At 35.0% G+C, this 20279-nt stretch overlaps 1 protein-coding gene across 1 annotated transcript in view; it reads right to left on the bottom strand.

Annotated features, from left to right (window-relative positions):
• Window positions 1-20279, bottom strand: part of LOC132115702 (transient receptor potential cation channel subfamily A member 1-like) — a 71964-nt gene that overhangs the window by 12887 nt on the left and 38798 nt on the right. The window contains exons 2-10 of the mRNA XM_059524114.1: window positions 9330-9448; window positions 8982-9144; window positions 6359-6534; window positions 4645-4755; window positions 4440-4548; window positions 3674-3819; window positions 2387-2523; window positions 723-771; window positions 370-469 (exon numbers count right to left, since the gene is read on the bottom strand). Coding sequence (XP_059380097.1) covers window positions 370-469; window positions 723-771; window positions 2387-2523; window positions 3674-3819; window positions 4440-4548; window positions 4645-4755; window positions 6359-6534; window positions 8982-9144; window positions 9330-9425 — 1087 coding nt within the window. The 5' untranslated portion in view covers window positions 9426-9448. The remainder of the gene's footprint in view (window positions 1-369; window positions 470-722; window positions 772-2386; window positions 2524-3673; window positions 3820-4439; window positions 4549-4644; window positions 4756-6358; window positions 6535-8981; window positions 9145-9329; window positions 9449-20279) is intronic.

The raw sequence follows: 20279 nt of genomic DNA, 5'->3' as shown, positions 1-20279 counted from the left end.
CAGTGGTTTAACAGTAATTTTGTGAAGCTGCAAGAATACTTTTTGTGCGCAAAGAAAACATTGTTGTGGTATTCTCATGGACTTGTATTGAAGACTGACACAGAAAAATAAATAAATTGTTGAATCATTATTTTTGTTTTGTTTGTGCTCCAGAAGTATTCTAGGCTGTCTATGCAGGGTCAGAAAGCTATCAGATTTCATCAAACATCTTAATTTGTGTGCAGATGAACGAAGGTCTAATGTGTTTGGAATGACATGAGGGCGAGTAGTTTATTATAGAATTTTCATTTTTGGGTGAACTATCATTTAAATATGCAGAAATGTGCATGCAAAAGCGAGAATGTTTTGAAAATGTATAAAAATGTTTACCAACTGACAGCAAAAACACAACTGTTTTCCAAGCACTGCATTTGGAGGCCATCAGCAGAGGAGACAGTCCCTTACAGTCAATGCAGTCAATTTCTGCTCCCTTTCCAAGACAAATGAGATCCAAATAACAGTGAATTAGCAACTTTGTCTAAGGATATACAACACGATATTGGACATCAAAGGACATGCAATAAGATAATGAGATATTGGGTGCTTAATATCCATCTTATCAAAAGATCAATCCATGCTTTGCCGCTTGCTGTTCCACAGAATGCACATACAGCAGAATGAAGGTTTGAGTTTGGATGCTTTAGCCACTCACATTCTCACAAAGCAGCCATTCAAACATTTACCTTTGAAATAAGATATTCAGCCAACTCGACATGATCAAACAACGTGGCTCTATTACGAAAAGAATGTCATTGTTAATCATTAAAGCATGGAAATTAATCAAATGCAGCTGTGAATTGTAATAGGCCAAGCACGCTATTGGCACAAACTTTATTAATACAAAAATACATACATATATATATATATGTGTGTGTGTGTGTGTGTGTGTGTGTGTGTGTGTGTGTGTGTGTATGTGTGTGTGTGTGCGTGCGTGCGTGTGTGTGTGTAACTATATTGAACTAAAACTTTTATAAGTTCTGTGGAAAAAACTTTCCTTTGGTACTTAGCCCATATTTATTTTATAGTAAAGAGTCTAATATTGCAACACCAGCTCAGGAATGCCTATCATGATTCAGTGAATGCTCTTTAAGTTAGGTTGCTTTAATGAATGTTTCACCATATAATTTACAGGGTTTTCCTGTACTCTGAATAAGTTATGAGTGTGAAATCCAGTGTGGAGTATGATCTTATCATGTTCTTATATTTCATGTTACACTACTAGCACTGAATCGTACAGTGAATAATTTAAAATACATTTATTTTTAGCAGTCTACTGTGTGCATTTCTATAAACATTGAATATAATTTTAAAGGGATGGTTTAGTCAAGAACAAAAAACTTCCCATTTCAGGTTTTAAACAACATCAAATGCCACTTGTTTTTTTTTTGCATCTCCTAATCAAATCAAACATAGCAAGTTTATTCACACAACAGTGTGAAAAAGTTTTAAGATTTGTGAGTAACTTTTTAAAAATGTCCTCAATATACAGCTTTAAAAGACTTATAAAGTAGCATCATTTTGACTTTTTTTTAACCCATTCACGCCAAAGATGATAACTATAACTATAAAAAAATTTAAAAACCACAACTACACCAATAATGACAATATTGTTGGAATTACTATTAGAATGTATTTTTCAGTTGATAAATGATGAAAACATTGAGAGCCAATCAGAATCTACCTGAATTTAAACCAGCTGTATGTAGTTTTGTCTATTTTTGCAACTTTCCCCTTTAATGTTGTCCAAATAAAGTCCTTAGCAATTCATATTACTAATAAAAAATTAAGTTTTATATATTTATAGTAAGACATTTACAAAATATCTTCACAGAACATGAAATGATTCTTGCCATAAAAGAAAAATGTATTATTTTGCCACATACTGTACAATGTATTGTTGGCTATTGCTACATACCCATGCTACTTATGACGTTTTTGTGGTCCAGGGTCACATATAGTTATTGTTATAATAATTATTACTGGTGTTCCCTTTGGTCAGTATTTATTTTATGGAAAACAGCAGCATGGACATGCTTCAAATTTGACCTTTTTATTCCGGTCTAAAATTCCATTGTGAAATCAATTGTGTAAAAGCTGCAATTACAGGCAAGCTTCCAGAACTAACCCTTTTAGCAAATGTGTTCTAAATCTTTAAGACATTCTCCAGTACCAGCAACATCTTGGGTAATAGTATGGAGTTTCCTGCTTACGTTATTTGCTTTCCTTGGCATTTATGCCCATATCTGCTAACTTAACATGAAATGAGATTGCTTCAATCAGCTCTGAGATAAACCAGGAGGGTAGGTCACATAATAACTATTGGAGAGCAGCATGACATCACACTGACCTATGTAAGGGGGTCTGATTGGCTCCATCCCTGATGTTGATGATGTCTTCCACTTTGTTGTAAGAAGAAAGCATGATTTTGACAGCTTCCAGAGCACCCTGAGTGCAGGCAAAGTGGAGGGCCGTGGATTTGTCACACTGCAAAACAATCAAGCCACACACACACACACACAGTGAGAGAGAGACACTGAGATGGAAGTCAGCTATTAGCTTGACATAAGTAGGAAAGGCAACGTCAGGTAATGCAAGAGGGGGGCAATTTCTCAGCTGCTGTACCAGTAATGCAAACCATTAATGAGAGAGCACCCTGATCTGCTGTGGCAATGGACAGAATGGCCAAGCTCAATTATAGGCGTAAGTGGCTGCAATTTGTATCAATTTAACTATCTGAAGCTATTACTGAATGCATCAACCCTGCTGCTACAGACTGAAGACGACAAATGGAGGAGTGCGAGTGTGTTTGTGTCTGTATGGTCGTGAGTCAGGAGAGTTAGGCTACTTTCGTATTCATTGCAGGCCACATTTGTTTATGGCTGCATTTCACGAAAAGATTATTTTTGTCTTTCTTTCAGAATCATGACATTATAGCTTGACATTAGGCAAATTTTGTTATATTTGTCCCCAAACTTCTAAGTTAGCTTTAGTGCAGTTTAATGCATCAGAAAGCTTTTACAGAAATAAGTCTTGATGATAATGGGCCCATGATTATATTACCTAAATTTCTTTTTACCACTGTAGGAAGAGTTTGATAAAATATGTTGATGACAAAATTCATATTGGTGGAAAATCTAGTCAGTGGAAAGATGGAACCTGAAACCACCGGGTGCACTGAAATTGGCATGATTTTTGTTTCTAGGCCATTATATAGAAGCCAATTTCCACCCCATAAGAAAAAAATGTCTTGGTTAATCCTAATTACGATATAAGACACCAGAATTATTAGATGTTATTAACTGACATAAAAAGTCTAAATTAAGTTACTAGAAATAAAGTAGAAATGATGACACAAGTTATAATAAAAAAAAAATGCCATGATCACAATTGGTCATAATTTTATCTAATAATCATAGTTTCTCATAATTGTAACTTATGACTTATGAATTCTGATTTACCAGAGGAAGGATTGTTTTTTTTATGTAATGGAAATGGGCTTTCGTAACAAACTTCCACTATATGAGAGAAAAAAAGAGAGAGACATTTCTCAAAATATTTTATTTTATGTTCCACAGTTGTTAACTTTTATATTTAAAATGACATTTTTTTTATACCTCTTAAAAACAGCACTTACCTGTTGCTGATCCACTCTGGCTCCTTTAATGATGCAAAGTTTGATCACCTCAATGTTGCCCCCACGTACAGCCAGATGGAGGGGGGTACTTTTGGTTTTATCCAAATAATTAATGTGCATTGAAGTGGGATAGCCCAGTTCTTCTCCTTTATAAGGGTGAGAAAGAGTAGAGATCAAGCGATCAGCCTTATTTTTCCATACATGACAATTCATACAGAGGAATAAAGCGGGAAAATAAAATGGTCTACTAAACATGTACAGCGAAAAGGGGGTTTAGATTATTCAAACTTAATACAGGAAAACAAAAAGCAATACTGATTTGGAATGACAGCAGCGTGAAAAAAAGATGACAATATTTTCATTATCAATTGACATTGGCTTGACATTGGGTGATGTCAAAAACCTCAATCACAATGAAAGCATGACTGCTTTGTTTGGTCACCATGTGTCATGCTTGCTCTGGAGATCTGGAGGCTGGCAGTCACGTTTGACATGTTGACCCTTCTATCTGTTTTAGCTGTTTTGCTTTTAAGAATCTGAAAATATTGGAGTGTAATGTAAATGAAAACTGTGTCATCTGTCTCTCAGCCAAAGGGAGCTGTCAGAAAAAATCCACAAATATTTATATCTGGAACACATCAATCCGGAACAGAAGACCACTGTGTATTGTGCACAATCATTGTGCCTGTCTAAACAGCAGGGTGAAAGGGTTGAGAGTGAATTCGTCATGGTGACTTGATGGAATAAGAACATTAAATTCACTTGCCAATTTTCAAAACCAACTCCATGGCCTCTTTAGCACCTGCAAAAGCAACCGTATGGATAGCGTAGTGACCCAATTTGTTCTGAATACACAGCTTGGCACCATGTTTGAACTGTAAGGAAAGGAAATAATCTATTTTATTACACAATATGTGAGAATGAGAATTCTGTCAATCACCTTTTTTATTTCTATTGTCCTTTGTACTCACAAGAAACTGAATAGCTTGGCAGTTATTAGTGCAGCAGGCCATCATCACAGGGGTGTTTCCCAGATCCCCCTCCAGATTGGCATCTGTTTTGTCACAGGACTGAAAAAGGACCTGTGCCAGACAAAAAAAAAAATGATCATCAGTTTCCACAAGGCACTTGTATAGTATAATTCTTCCAGGATTTCACCCTGAAAGGAAGCAGATTCTTCACAGAAGATGCCCTTAAGTTTCCCACTGAGCTGTCCGTATGCTTACCATGCAATATCACCCAAGCAGCAGTGTTATTGTTGGGGATATCAGTAAGACTGTGATTTGACCATAGGCATGAGGCCACAGGTAATTATGTATTTTTTATTCAACTTATTTTCAGTTAGTCAACAAAGCTACCTGTCTGTTTGAGTTTTGTTCATCTAATAGAAGGTATATACTGCATATACATTTACATTTAAGCTTCATTAACATTTCATTCATTTTAGTTGATTTCAAAAAACCAAACTGCCTCTACTAATGAAAAACAGTTCTAAAAATGTCATGGCAGAATCATCCGCTGTGTCTCTATGTTTCATTCCTGAATGAATGAATCAGTTCTGTGAATGGGTTGAATGAATAATTCAATGAGTCACTTGTAAAGACACTGGCTCAATTCAGAAAAGCATATTATCATACTATTACAATTAGAAATAAAAATGCTAAACTAGCATGCTATTCTTAATTCAGGCACTAACTTGAATAAACAAACTAACAATTAATGAACAAATTAGGTGCTGTGTCCAAATATGTCAACTTGCATTCTGTCCAAATTAATTGTATTAAATAAATAAATAAATAATCAATAGACACTTTACTATCCCATGAAGCCAGGGGAGAGGAGTTGTTGTGACAATATGGTGGAAGTAGTTCATCCAAATTTCTTTCATCATACTACTCATACAGTATTTACACTAGAACATTCTTTTTTAATAGTCACAAAGTGCATTTTAAGTAGGTAGGTAAGTAGGTGATTTAGGATGTAGCTATTTGTGTACTAATCAGTTGCATAAATGATTCAAAAGATGTCTACTTCATGATGCCACCTGCTGAAAAAGTTTATAATAAATGAAAATGTGATTTCAAGCTCAACTAAATGGGCCATGTTGCATCTCCTTTACGCATTTCAGAAAACTGGATTTGTCAAAACTAACTTCGAATCATATCATCACACATTTAAGAATTTCTGGCAATTACATGTTTGAGGATCACTCGCCCTCAAGCTTGTGCATGTATAGTGTATGAATTGAAGGAAGGGTGAACTTTCTGACCAATAAGACAATTACTTTCTAAAACAAAGCAAACGCAAACACTTTTGACCTTATATTTCAGATTCAGTGACTGAAAATCCCCACCACCACTGACAGTCTCAATGACAGAATGTTTTCTGAAGTATCATGTGACATTGAAGACTAGAGTAATGGCCTCTGAAAATTCAGTTTTGCTATCAAAAGAAGAATATACATTTTAAAATATATTAAAAACAGTTCTTTAAAATTGAAATAACGTTAATGTTTTTAAGGAAATAAATGCAGCCTCTGTGAGCTTGAGAAACATTTGACCAGTACAGCATACAGTCTGATGCACATCGTGACAAAATATTCAACAGATTGCAAACACCATATCTTCTGCTGCTCCCTGCCCTGACTGCGACACCAGCAGATTCCCAGCAGCATGTGTGACTGACCTCTACTAGATGATTGTATCTCTTTGTGACAGCCAGATGCAGAGGGCCCATCATGGCGCTGTTGAGGATGTTGGGGTCAGCGCCTAGCTCCAGCAGTAACACGCAGCTCTGCTGTTGATCCTGCTCTACAGCCCAGTGCAGGGGAGTTCTGCCCTGCTCATCCTGTACATTCAGCTCTACACAGCAGGAAACACTGAATTTATATGAAGTGGTTGGTGCGTTCTAGACAGTAGGACATTGACTAAGCATTCAGAGGTAAGCAGTGTTTCAAAAGCGACAAGTATAATGAATAATGACTTAAAAAACAAATTCTACCAATTCTACCAGTATTTTTTAATACTATGCAATTGTGAGCCAATAATTGGCAAAATTATGTATGAAATGTGCAAGGTGTGATTTAAAGCTTAACTATATGGGCCAAGTTGCACCTCCTTTAAGTGTTTCAGAAATCTGTATTTGTCAAGTCTAACATCGAAAACAGATGCAGTAGTGTACATAATTTTAATATTGTCGACATAAAGGTTTTAAAAACAAATTGTCGATAACATGACTGAGCATCACCAAAGTCCCTTTCAAGGGCCTCCGGGCAGGTCAAACAAGACCAAGTCCTATCTAAACAAAAGTGAAAAAAAGTGACGCATACTCAGAATTCGTGCTCTGCATTTAACCCATCCAAAGTGCACATACACATCGTGAACACAAACCCGGAGCAGTGGGCAGCCATTTATGCTGCGGCGCCCGGGGAGCAGTTGGGGGTTTGGTGCCTTGCTTAAGGGCACCTCAGTCATGATATTGCTGGCCTGAGACTCAAACCCACAACCCTAGGGTTAGGAGTCAAACTCCAACCAATATTCACCCGAAATCCCCCAATAAACAATTGGAGGAATTCTGAAATCTCAAAAACTGCTCACTGAACTCGCAATTAAATTACATATTTAAAATAAACAACAAAATCTCAAATGAGCTGCCCCATGAATGTTGTTTCTTATGCTCAAATAGCATTTAAAAAGCTTAATTTTTCAGGCTAGACTAGCCAATGCATGTGAGCAGTCATAATGCGCTTAACACTGCAAATGAGTATTAGCTGGTCTAGCCTCAGGCTTCTATGGGAACCGGAGCTCATAACGGCTGCTGCAGTGACACAATGACTTTACCAATCAGCGATTAGCTCTTTCATCTAAAAGGCAGGACTTTTCTGCTATTTTGTGCGTTGCAGTTCCACCCATTCGTATGTATAGGACTGAACCATCTCTGTATTTCTGTGGTCTTTGGCATCACTAGCTCTTCAAGTTTTCTCAAGTTCAGACTTCAAGTCTTCTCAAGTTCAGACTTTATTAGTTAAATTCTGAGTTCATAAGTGTCATGAATGGATTTCATGACAAACATTTATGCTGGATTGGGTGTAGGTTAGGGTTAGGGGTTAGTATTTGGTTCAGCATTGTGAACACAATCAACACTGTGGTTCAAATCAACATTAAAATATTTAGAATTGGCTAATGGGCGGTGTTTGCACTTTTTTTCTTGTATGATATGTATTTAGCTGGTTTGCCAACTCATCTGCCATTCTAACCAGCTAACAAGTGACTAAACACAGACCAAACTGATCATCTTAGACAAACTTGGAGACCAGCTTCCCACCTTGGGCTGGTATGTTTATTTCAGCAGGATATTGCTTTGTAATTGATGTAATTAGGAAGAGAAATGTGCACTCTGAATATCATTTGGCCTTTTTCCATCGTAGCGAGTGAACTGGTGGCTCTGTTTTGTCGATGATTTATTGAAGTACTGCATTCACAATAAGCCTCCCTGTGACGTAAGTGTGTGATCCCTGGGGAGATTATGTGATAGTTTTATAATCATTAGAACATAATGATACATTGACCTGATGTGATCTGAATAGCAAAAGACTGAGGTGAATAAACAAAGCCTAAGGACAAGGCCTTCAAAACACATCTATATATGTACAATGCAATTAGTGCTAAACAAAGTCTCAAGTGTAATTTCTCAAAATATGTTGTTTGTTATGATGGTTAAAATGTCATTTCATGCAGATTAAGTAGATGATTTATTTGCGGCCTCAAAGTTGGATCCAGTTGTTTATTTCCTAGAACTGGAAGTCATTTTCTTCCTTTTTACTTTTCCAAATCTAGGTTCATCTACAAACTGTCAGTTACATTTCTGGGGCGTCATATTTTCATTTAAAATGATAACCTAACAGTCTACTCTGAGAGTTAGTAGACATCTAGTTGCAAATGAATGAGAATTACTTATAGTAAGTAGAATGTATAAATCAGAATAAAGTGTAACCTTCTTATTACTATCTCAATTTTTTACTTTTTATTTATTTGAGCTTGTAATTTTTAGCCAAAATATAATAACTCCATCTTCTTTCCTTTGACAGGACTTCTCCAGTCATCTAGTCCACTTAAATGTGATCCATTTCTTTTGTCACATTCAGATTTACCCCTATCCATTCAATAACCGATCAAGTCACAGCTTTACATTTTTTCCTTTTTTGACAATCTGTTTCATGTTTCATATGTTGTCACAAAACGGAAATAAAGATCAATCACTACGTTCTTTTCATCAAAACTTTACAAACTTGTCAAGGTGTTAATCTTACCCTCAGGGCCCACGACAGAAACGATGAGGCGAATTATGTCCACGTTTCCCCCGGCTGAAGCATAGTGTAGCGGACTAGCTCCATTCTCATCCCTGAAGCTTAGCTGTTCTGGACTTTTCTGGCTCCGGTGGTCGATGGCAGAAACCTTCCCTTTGAAAGCCAACTGGCAAGAGGAAAAGATTATGGAAGCATCTTGCCAAGGAAAGGAGGTGAACACAATGTAATATAAATCAGATTCAGTTGAACCAACTGCTATTGTACCGGATCATCTTCCATAAATATTTGTACTCCCCTCCACCCCCAGCTCTCCAAAACACACACAGTGTATAAAAGAGAAACAACATCCACCTCAAATACATCTTCAGAATCCAGGGCGGTTTCCTCCTCATTTATCACACATCTGTGGAAGCTGTTTCGCCTCACAAACTCCTTTCCAAACTGCATTTGGTGAGCTTAGTGAGGATATTCTGTAAGGACAAGTCAGTCGTTGATATTAATAACATCCTTAGAATGGCATTGTTTGTGTTTGCTTCAACGGCTGCTTTTGTGTGCTGAGGCTCAAGGTTGAACTGAGAGCAGGTGATTGGACCTGCACACAATAACCTCGCCACAAGGCGAAAGTGACAGCGAAGCCAGCCTGCCATGCAAATTCTCAGAGGCTGTGAGTGTGAGTAAAGCATTATAGCAATAAAGCCATTTTAACATATGGTGTCTACTTAAAATGAAGACTGGCTTCTTTAATGAGTGTGGAATTACTTTTTGAAAGTGTGAGTCGAGATTCATTATTTATCTTGAATTTTGGGGGCGTTTTTACCATGGCGCATTGATTATGCTCACATTATTAGGCTTGAATATCCACATTGTCCTGCTTTAAACAAGCATTGCATATATTAAATTTAGAATCAAAGTAATAGACCGTGAGGTAGAACTGAATTTATTTAAAACTATTCGACCTACTCTAAGTGCAACATAATATGCCTGTTTTTGTCTTGCAACCCATTTGATAATTTGCTGTTTTTTTCACAAGCTACTGTACTACACTAAAGTTAATGCTAAATCATTTTAAATATATATAGACCGACAGACAGAGAGATGATAGATATATAAAGCAGTCATTACTCCGGTCTTCAGTGTCACATGATCCTTCGGAAATCATTGTAATATGTTGATTTGATGCTCAAGAAACATTTCTTATTATCAGTGTTGATTCAATTACTGCTTATTGTTTTTTGTGGAAACTGACATTTAAGGATTCTTTGATGAACAGAAAGTTCCAAAGAAAAGCATTTATTTTTTTATAAAAATATTTTCTAACCTTATAGATGTCTTTATTACCACTTCTGATCAATCTAATGATGAACAAAAAGTATTAATTAATTTAAAATAATTAAATAAATAAAATCATTCTGACCCCACAGTAAATATAATGAGTATAACAAAATTATTTTTGCTATCAAAGTAGCATTTAGCTATAAAGACATGAACACAGAAAAATAGAAGATACATTCACACTATAATTCAAAATTAACTAATCTAGATGAAACAGCTTTAAATACATTGATATACTGTAACATTTGTTTTGTTCAATCAAATGTTCTGTAGAGCACAAATTGTCCCTCTTTTGAATAACACTTACTTTTGACTATCAAATATTAGGTCACAGCTCATGGCCATGATGTAAACTAAAGGTTTTTGGCAATTTAATTTTAATTTTAATTTTTTTTTTTTTTTTTTTTTTTTACAGGTTCATGGAAATGAACATTCCAAATAAACTGATTTGCTAAAATTATTTTCCACATGAAAGTAATCAGGAAGTTGCCAATTAGTAACAAAGTTAACATGTCAAATTGAATATGTTGTCATGTTGTACATTTATGACAGGATCCACATTTTTTTAAATTCAGATTGAAGCAAATCACTCATCATCTTTTGTGTAAAACCATTCTTGGAAAACTGTCCAATTTAGGGACTATGTCATTGAAAATTTCATTTCCATCCAAATGCATTGTATCCTCTGTCAGATAAATGCACTAATTGATGGATTTCCGTGTAATTTGCAGCAGACAGGAAGCCTTGTATACAGGAAGACTTTTCAAGATGAAGCACTAAAGATGGTTGCAAAGCACTGAACAAACACTGCTAAATGAAACAGACCCGGGCTGCTATAAACGCAGCAGTCTGTTCTTGGAATATGGCCTGTCGCACAGGTGTGCAGAGATGCACATTGTTTTCTTTTGTTTGTGTTGTCATCAAATCAGTTTTAAATTTGTCTAACAATTCGCAACATATAACAGAGGAAAAAATACATTGAAGTTCTGCCAAATTAGCTCATTATCTATAATGTGATCACTGGTAGTCTTTATTTCATCAAGCATGCAAGCTATGCGTCTGTTAACACTGACCTCAACAATAGATTTGTTATTAAAAACTTGCCAAAGTATAAGCAACAGTAAAACATCATAATAAATAATCAGATAAAACATATTATATATATATAATAAAACTTTATATTATTCACAATAGTCACTTGAAAAAAAAAACATAGAGCACCAGGCTGTACTTAAATACAATATAAAGGCATATAATGGCACATTTAATTATTTTAACTGAACATATATTAATCATATATCATAATATCTCGGTTCTGTACTACATGCATCACAAACTGCTTATTAAAATGGTTGTTTATTAGATGCCATAAAGAAAAGGAACTCTTTCCTACCTACGTAGATGATGTGTGTGCTGAGCTGAGTGCTGTGGTCTCGCTCTCTCTCTCTCTCTCAATATGAAGTGAGTTATATACTGTGCTGGTTGAAGGAGATCCAGTTACAGTGGCTCTCTCTCAGAGGTAATGTCATCTGATGCAATCATTAAAGGCCATGTTAATTTGCCATGAGATTTTAGTCCTTCAAAATGCTAATGGGAAATGTAAAAGTACATGTCTGGACAATGGCCTGTGGTTTCATGTGTTTTATTACTTCCCAGAACTGAAAAAAAGTGCACTTTCTTGTGGCTTCCCTCAGAGTAGATTAAAATTTCAAAAAATATGGATTGTTGGTTTGTCTTTGGTTAAACCTTTGCATTATTTAAAAGGTAAAATTAGAAAAGTACAAATAATATCAAAAGATGATGACTTTTTTAAGTGCGTTAGAATAGAATATAAATATAATCTAATTTAAGTATTATAATAATATAATATAATACTTGTGATAAAGTATTTACATCTATTTGGTTTTATATAAATAATCATTCTCATACAGTATGCAATACATATTTAATACATATGTAAGTGCATTTTTATTTCATATTTAATATACATTTACTATATGTTAATTACAGTCCCATGACAGCTCTAAAATGATTGTAAATATATTTATTCACATTCCTTAGAAACAGGATAAATCTGTTAATTGTGAATGCAGAATTGTGAAAATCAGTTAAAAAGTATGAACATGGATCAATTAGTTAGAAGATTTAAGTAGTTAAATGTTTGAGATTGGTTTACATATGTTAAATTGGATTCATTGAGATACATTAACCTGGTTATTGTGTATTTAAAAAGTATAGTGTATTCATAATGTTCAATAATGTTCTAACAGATCTAAAATGAATGTCGATTGCCCTTCTTTGACACTTAACAAAAGGATTATAGCATTGTCAAGCTCACATGCAAAAAATCTACCCTTAATATTAATCATATTTTTGAGGCTTGTCTTCAAACTGGCTGCCCTTTGTCCCTTGAACCTCCTAACACGACCACGCGTGATCTGATAAAGCTCACACTCCAATCTGTCTCTAAGGTAAATCCCCTTGATATTTTATCTCAAAGCAGTCCTTTGCTACAAGATCAAATCAAGCCGGACTCAGCTGGACTCCCCAGCCCGTTGATCGCATGGATTATACAATATTCATTTGGGAAAGGAAAGGCTGGAATTAAAAGTGGGCATACTGTTAATGAAGAAGGATTATTTGATGAAATACATCTTTAACTAGGGATTATGCCGTATCATGGGGAATATCAAGAATTACCGTGTTCTCCCTGTGGATGTGGTGTGCTTGTTTACTACCTGCCTCCTACGATTTCAACAGATGAAGTCATATATTTCAAAATGCATGAATGTTTTACATAATACACCACAAGCGTTGGTTGCAAGTGTCAGGAAACTAGGTAATCAACATGAGCAGTTTGTAAAACTCATCTGCAACTTTCATTACATTGATAGTCTATGAAATATTCTCGAGTGGGCAGAAATATTTATGAGGTTTGTGCAAGTAAGTTTTGAGCGGCTGCCCCTACTTTATGATTATTTATAAACATAAGAGAGAAAGCTAAACACTGAGGCATACTCATCATGCTCGTGTTTTTTTTACCATGTCAGATAAGGACAAACAGATTGTTCTGTATCCATCCATTCCACTTCAAGTCCATTCAAATGTTTGTATCTCATTTATCATTTCAAATGAGAGATTGTGATTCTTATAATAAACAGCACGCAACCAGTGCCTATCACAAGAGAATTGTGTGTGTGTGTGTGTGTGTGTGTGTGTGTGTGTGTGTGTGTGTGTGTGTGTGTGTGTGTGTGTGGAAAAATTAGAGCTTGTTTGGAAATGATGCACTATATTCCTGTTAGTAGAAAAAAAAGATTCCCACTGCATTTTAAATTATGTGTTAATAATATCCTTTAGTATTTAGTATAAAATTGCTGAATTAATTGTCTTCCTAATTCTGAATTCATATCTAATTTATTATGTATCCAAATTACATAAACATAATATATTTGTCATGAATAACTAATATTTAATATTATAAACTAATAAATATTCGTTCATATTTTCATGTTTTGTATTTTTTTTCTAAAAGAAAAAAAAAGTAATAGTTTTTATATAGAAACATTTGAACTTGTTTGGAAATGATGCACTGTACTCCTGTAGGCACAGGCAGACAGACAGGCACACAATCCGTTAGTTTTAATTAAAAAAATAATAATCTACCCTTGGTATCCATAGTGTCCCATGTTAGAGATTCTGTTTCAGAGGCTCTTATTAGCTTAGCTGGTGTGTATTAAATATCTGTTGGGTTTTCTGAAAACACCTGTCATGATCATGTGCAAAACCATGCCTGCATGTTTGCCTTCCCCAAGGTCATATTTCAGTAATTTCCTGACAGTTTAATTACTCTACATTAGTATCCTCACCACAAAGCAAATAAAATCACAATGAACACCATAAAAGGTGCAACGTTCCTTTCATAAAGATCCACCTGATAGGCACTATCATAGAAGTCCAATTTTCTTAATGACAATTAAACATACCATTTTTCCCAACCTCCCATCTCACAGGCTTTAAATATCACTCATGTTCTGATAAATGTTCCCAGTCTTTATACTGTAATAGGCCAGTTGGACTGTATGAAATGCTTTTCACAGAACAATGAAACACGATCTTAACCCATGTAGAGATTGTCATCTGCAAACTCCTCCACAATTCCCAAATGTCTTTGAAACTACTTTTTAAAAGACTCGGGAACTGAGCATTATCAGATTTATATCTACATAATTGTGAATCCTACGAGAGCAGAGAGCACTCTGGGCAAAGCTTTTTGCTAGTAGTTTGGTTAGTACATTGACAATGACGTCCCAAATGGACGGGTGATTATGTTAATAATCTGCACTTGCTGTATTTACAGATATTATTTTATTCCTGCAGTGAGCTACAAGTTTGATTCACCACCAAACTGCTTGCATCCACATATATTATGCATGCTTGTCTTGAAAGATGCATATAAAAATATATGTTTATGTCATTAACTTTAAAGCTAACACACTCTGTACCTTAAGTTCAAGACGTACCAGAATTCTGCCTCTTGGCTCAATGTCTGATCCTTGACTTCCTAAGACCAGACTGAGGTTTTTGAAACCTTTTGACCTGATCATGACACTGTTTTTTATAATTCGCTGAGCCACATTCAAAGGGGCTGTAAAACACTGTATAAACACACACCTGCAACCTCATTAAATCAGCATAACTGCGCCACTGTGTCTGTGTGTTGTTCGGTTCAACACAAATATTCAGATGTGTGCAGCGAATTTTATGGAGGATGAGGACTGTTTCATGAACCAGTAGCCTACAATGCCTCTGTGGCACAAAGGCTGTGTCTAAATTTTATATTTAAATAATTTTCCACTGATGATTCAAACAAGAGTTTTGAGCAGTGTAGAGTAGTAGTACCACAATTGCAGACATGGTTTTATGTTTACGCAGCGCGATATGCAATCAGTAATGATGTTAACTTGATGCAGCAAATGCCTCGTTTGTAATGTGTTTTATTGCTTTTGTCTCATTGTGCCAGGAGATGGCATGACAGTATGTTAAGGGGTGTAACATTTTCATCATATCAGGTATTAAGCCAGTCACAATGCACTGGATAGCTGGTCAATCATCGTATAAAAATCAATGCGTTTCAGAAAGGCGGGACATAGAGGAGCAACAATAATATACATTATATGTAAAAAGTTTTTTTTTTTTTTTTACCTTAAACCGCATAAACACATTGCATTACACCAAATACACAAAATAATGTTCTTTTTAGCAACGTCATATGACCCCTTTAAAGAACTATTGCTTGGTGGAAGAATTATTATTTGATATATTTAATCAACAAATTATACATTTTTGTTACTGTGTGTTTATTTTATGAAAACTTGCCTTGAATATGTAAACACTCAATGTTGTGCCTAACATCAGCTCTTAATGATTTTAAATGACTGTACATTTCTGCTTATTGAGGATTTTTGCTATATGCCGATAAAGGCATGGAGAAACGACATCGTTGGAATCACTTTAAGAACTATTTTTTCCAGTTGAAGTATGAAAAAACATTAACACCCAATCAGAATTAATCTAGTTATAATGAGCTTGAGAATTTAAAGTGGCAGATGCACAAGCATTTAGAATAAAGAGATCATATCATGTAGAGCAGTTTATAGCATTGTATATAGTTATTTAATTATTTTATAGTCACTTAATTCTAGTAAATCAATTCATTCTAACTGCTGGTGTGTCCCTGCAACCAGCAATGTGACATTGGAACTGCAAGATATAAAATAAAATTCTATGGGCTTTCCTAATTTTTTTTTTTACCTGCAAATGTGGAAAAGCGATCGGGAGTTACAAACAGTATGTATTATTTATGAACATGCATATATGAAATAAACTGATGAGGATGGAACAACAAAAGTGCAATAAATACAGAACAGTCAATTAAAACTTCTGAGTAAACTGTATCTTATTCTTATTGAGCCAAGCACATAACTTAATAAACAGAATGAGTCAAATTATAAGGGACAGGAATGTGAGAACAGGAAAAACTTTTTTTTTTCAATTTAGCAGAACCTTGTATCCGCAGCATACTACAAAAGAGGAGTAATAAGAGTGATGTATCGTAAAAGGATGTAATAACATTACAAGTCAATTAAATCTGTTCCGAGTGAAGTATTGGTCTAATACACAAATCTGATAAAGACAAACAACTTAAAGTCAAATATGTTTTGGTTGTGCTTACTCATACTTACATGTTAATAACAAAAGTAATGCTCTATCATCTCAAATGGGTTTCATTGTACAGTATGGTCTCCTCTGGTTGGAATAAACTTTTGAATAGCCTGCTGGAGCTTATTTTACTATGTAATACTTTTAGTCATATTATATTACATGACCAATGATCATGCATTTGATGTACATGTAATGACTGATCTCATTTGAGTATTCAAATATGATTGAATTGGTCAGAAAAATCTAAATACACCAATGTTGTGTGACTAATACTCTACTTGGGCTACATTCCCAAAAAAAAAAGGGTCTTATTTCATACCTTATAATTTTTTATATGACAGATTAGCAACTGCAAAGCTCATATACTACAGTCAAATGCATCTCAGCATTATTTCTCACCTGAAGTTCTGCATGAAAATGTAATATTAATTTACAAATATTAGCAAACAGCTGATTCATTTGATTGATTCAGATCAGCTGTGCCTAAAGATATTTATGTCAGTGTGTCAGATTGAGTTAGACCTATCAAACTGCACCATCTAGAGTTTCATGCCAGAACTTTGGTTATATATGTATTTTTTAGGGGTGTGACGAGATCTGATGTGATGATATCGTGACGATATCCTCGCCCAGACCTTTCAAATATATCTGCATTACACTTGCCCTTTCACCAGTGGTGATATGTAAGATATTTTATGTTCACATCAGGCAAGTGGACGCCCGATAAGCGGGAAAATTAAACAGTGTATTCTTTATCCAGTCGAAAAAACAAAATTCAGTGATGCGGAATGTCACAGAATTTGTCAAACTTTGAATTGATAAATCAATCAAAAGTAGGTCATTACACTTCTAATCAAATCCTGAAATGTATCTGTTAATATAAAGCTGCAAAAGTCGATTTAAATATGAATCCTGCTTGTTCTGCTTGTCTCTGTTAATGAATGGTGAAGACATGCGGTTTAATTTTCTACACAGAAGCGCGCCTGACGCTTGCAGTGATTTCAGCATCTGTAGTCTCACTAAAAGAGGATGGAAACACATGAAGAACATCTCCAGAACTGCTCTATGAGTCACTTCATGAGCATCTGACCATTTGATTTGAGTAAAACTAGCTTCATATCACATACACATAACTGTAAAGGTATTAGGAGCAACCTGTTAAAATAACATTATGGTACTATTTTTCAGTAGAATGTACACAGCCTTCTACAAATTCTACTACTACTAAAATTAAACAAACATTATTTTTTAAGGATTAATTACACAACATTTCTTCCATGTTCATTTTAATAGTAAATCCCCTGTGTTTGCCAAAATATAAAGTTTGCTTAATTTTCATTAATTAAAAGATAAATGATAAATGAAATTAATGTTTTATGCCTTCATTTGATAACCAGAAAGATGTAAATACAGAAACACAGAATTTCTGAAGGAAACAATGTATAAGGCTACTTTAAGAAAAAATTGTACTAATCAATTAAGTTGTTTATACATTCAAATAATTAGACATGCTAAAACAGAATTTGGTAACAATAATAAATATAAATAATATAGTGAGAAAAAAATAAAACATTTCATAGGGCCCTAAACATAATTTTTGTTAAATGTTTAAAAACATTGATGTGAAAATGTGTCCGTTTCATGTTTAATTAATTAGACATTCTTTTTAATTAATACAATTAAATCTAACTATTAAAAAGGAGATGAGAAAATTAAAAAGTGTAAAAGCAAAAAAAAAAAAAAAAAAAAAAGAGAAATAAATTTAAGAAAAAATCAAATGGATTTCATAGGGCCTTGTTTTATTAAAATGGAAATCAGTTTACCAAATAATAAACTTGACTGACTGCTTCAACTTCCACTTTAAAGGGATATTTGTAGTGTTTATTATTTACTTTTATTTAAACCAATTATAATTTTTGTGCACTTACTTGCCTGTCAGTTGAGTTTTTGGCAAAACCCTCTGCAGTGTTTACATGTTGTTTATTATTGCATTTTTTTTTAAATAGATGTTTAATTTCAAAATGCACCTACAGTACATTTTTTGCAGTTTGTGTTTTTCAGTTGAATAAAAGACAAATTTTCCCTATATATTTCATCATTGAGGATTTCTTTAAAAAAAAAAAGTCTAAAAATCTCATCTTGTCTCGTTCTCGTGAACCCAGTCTTGTCTCTCGTCTTGTCGGATAAGTGTCTCGTCAAACCCATGTATGTATTTATTTATTTATTTCTCTTTTAATTTATTTTATTTTTAAATGATATTACCCAAAAGTAATGATATTATAAGTACATATTCCATGCACTTCCATATATGACTCTTCATGACAATAAGTCATGGAAATATGTGTGCTCTCATATTTTGCTGTTTTCCAAGAATTTTGTAAAATCTACAGGATTAGCATTGGGAATTACCATTTTGCATTGTCTTTCAGCTAAATCTCTTAAACTGTCTGTGCGTGACAACTAACAGTTTAAGGAGGATATCCCACTATGTCAGCCAGAACCTTTGAGCTCTAAGTCCTCTTAATTATCTGTAGATCTGTACTTACTGATGTAGCTGCAAAAACGCAATTGAGAAAAGCTAAGACAGGTTAAGTGCATTACAAATGCATGCACGAGTGATAATATACTAATGCATATTTTCCAAATGAATCAAATAAAGCAGAATCGATTCGAGCATAGGCTGGGTCTTTCATCGAGAGCATTTGTTAACTTGTCTCAAACCCCTTCCACCCACTTTAATCTTATTTTCAGGCACGCCACCATCTGTCTCCTTTACACTATCCCAGGCCACTTACTGAGAAAAAGCAACTGACAGTGGGACTTTTAGTAGCGTTAGAGGCCATATAACCTCTGCACACTTAATACTCTGCTTTATTTGGCAGGAAAGGTATGAATGGACCAGCTCGAGATTCATTGATGTCAAGTGCGCAGAGTAATGAAAGGCATCTTCCCCCCGTACAGAGTCGCTTATAGAGGTCAATACTAGAGGTCATGAGTCCACTCAAGCTTATGATTCCTTTCAGGCTTTATAATAAGGAGTGTGGTGTAGTTTCATGACACTGGTGATAGAAAAACACTTTCTGTACACGCTGATCAAAGCAGGCTATTTTTATCTCTCGCTCTACAGGAAAATCATATAGCTGTGCAATCCTCTATGTGTGGCCAGCCCGATGACCGAATCCCTCTCACACCCTTACTGGACCCACGAGGACACCAGCATGCATGCACGGGGGAAGACACCGGTATCTCCAGGAGTGGCGCGCTTGGCATTTTAACAGCGGAGGTGATGAGGCTCCAATCGCTTCAGGTGTGCCTCATCACATGCTGCCAGACCTGGACCAAGAGGTCCTGGATGATTCTGCGCCCCTCCTCTCCCACGAACCCACTCCTGTCAGAAGCCTGGTGAAGGGTGATGTTTAAGGGATGGGGGGATGATGATAATTAGGTGGGAGGCAGCCGACTCGTCACAATACATATATACAGATAGATAGATAGATAGATAGATTAGACATTTTTCACGATTTTTCCATACAAACACACACACAGGCCCTAGTATTAACCTTTAAGCTATGAATATTAAAATCAGTTGAAAGAGTTTGTGTTTCCATATGGCTAGCAAACAGCTAATAGCTAATGAGCACATCTCCACCTTGTGGACATATTTTGACAAGCAATTTAATGAGAGTAGAAGAGCTTGATGTTTAACATGAAGAATATTTTACATTCAGAATAAAATAAGATTTAAAA

Source organism: Carassius carassius, chromosome 35 (genome assembly GCF_963082965.1).
Source record: "Carassius carassius chromosome 35, fCarCar2.1, whole genome shotgun sequence".
Lineage (NCBI taxonomy): Eukaryota > Metazoa > Chordata > Actinopteri > Cypriniformes > Cyprinidae > Carassius > Carassius carassius.
Note: the sequence above shows the minus strand (reverse complement) of the source record. Positions and strands in the feature narration are given on the sequence as shown.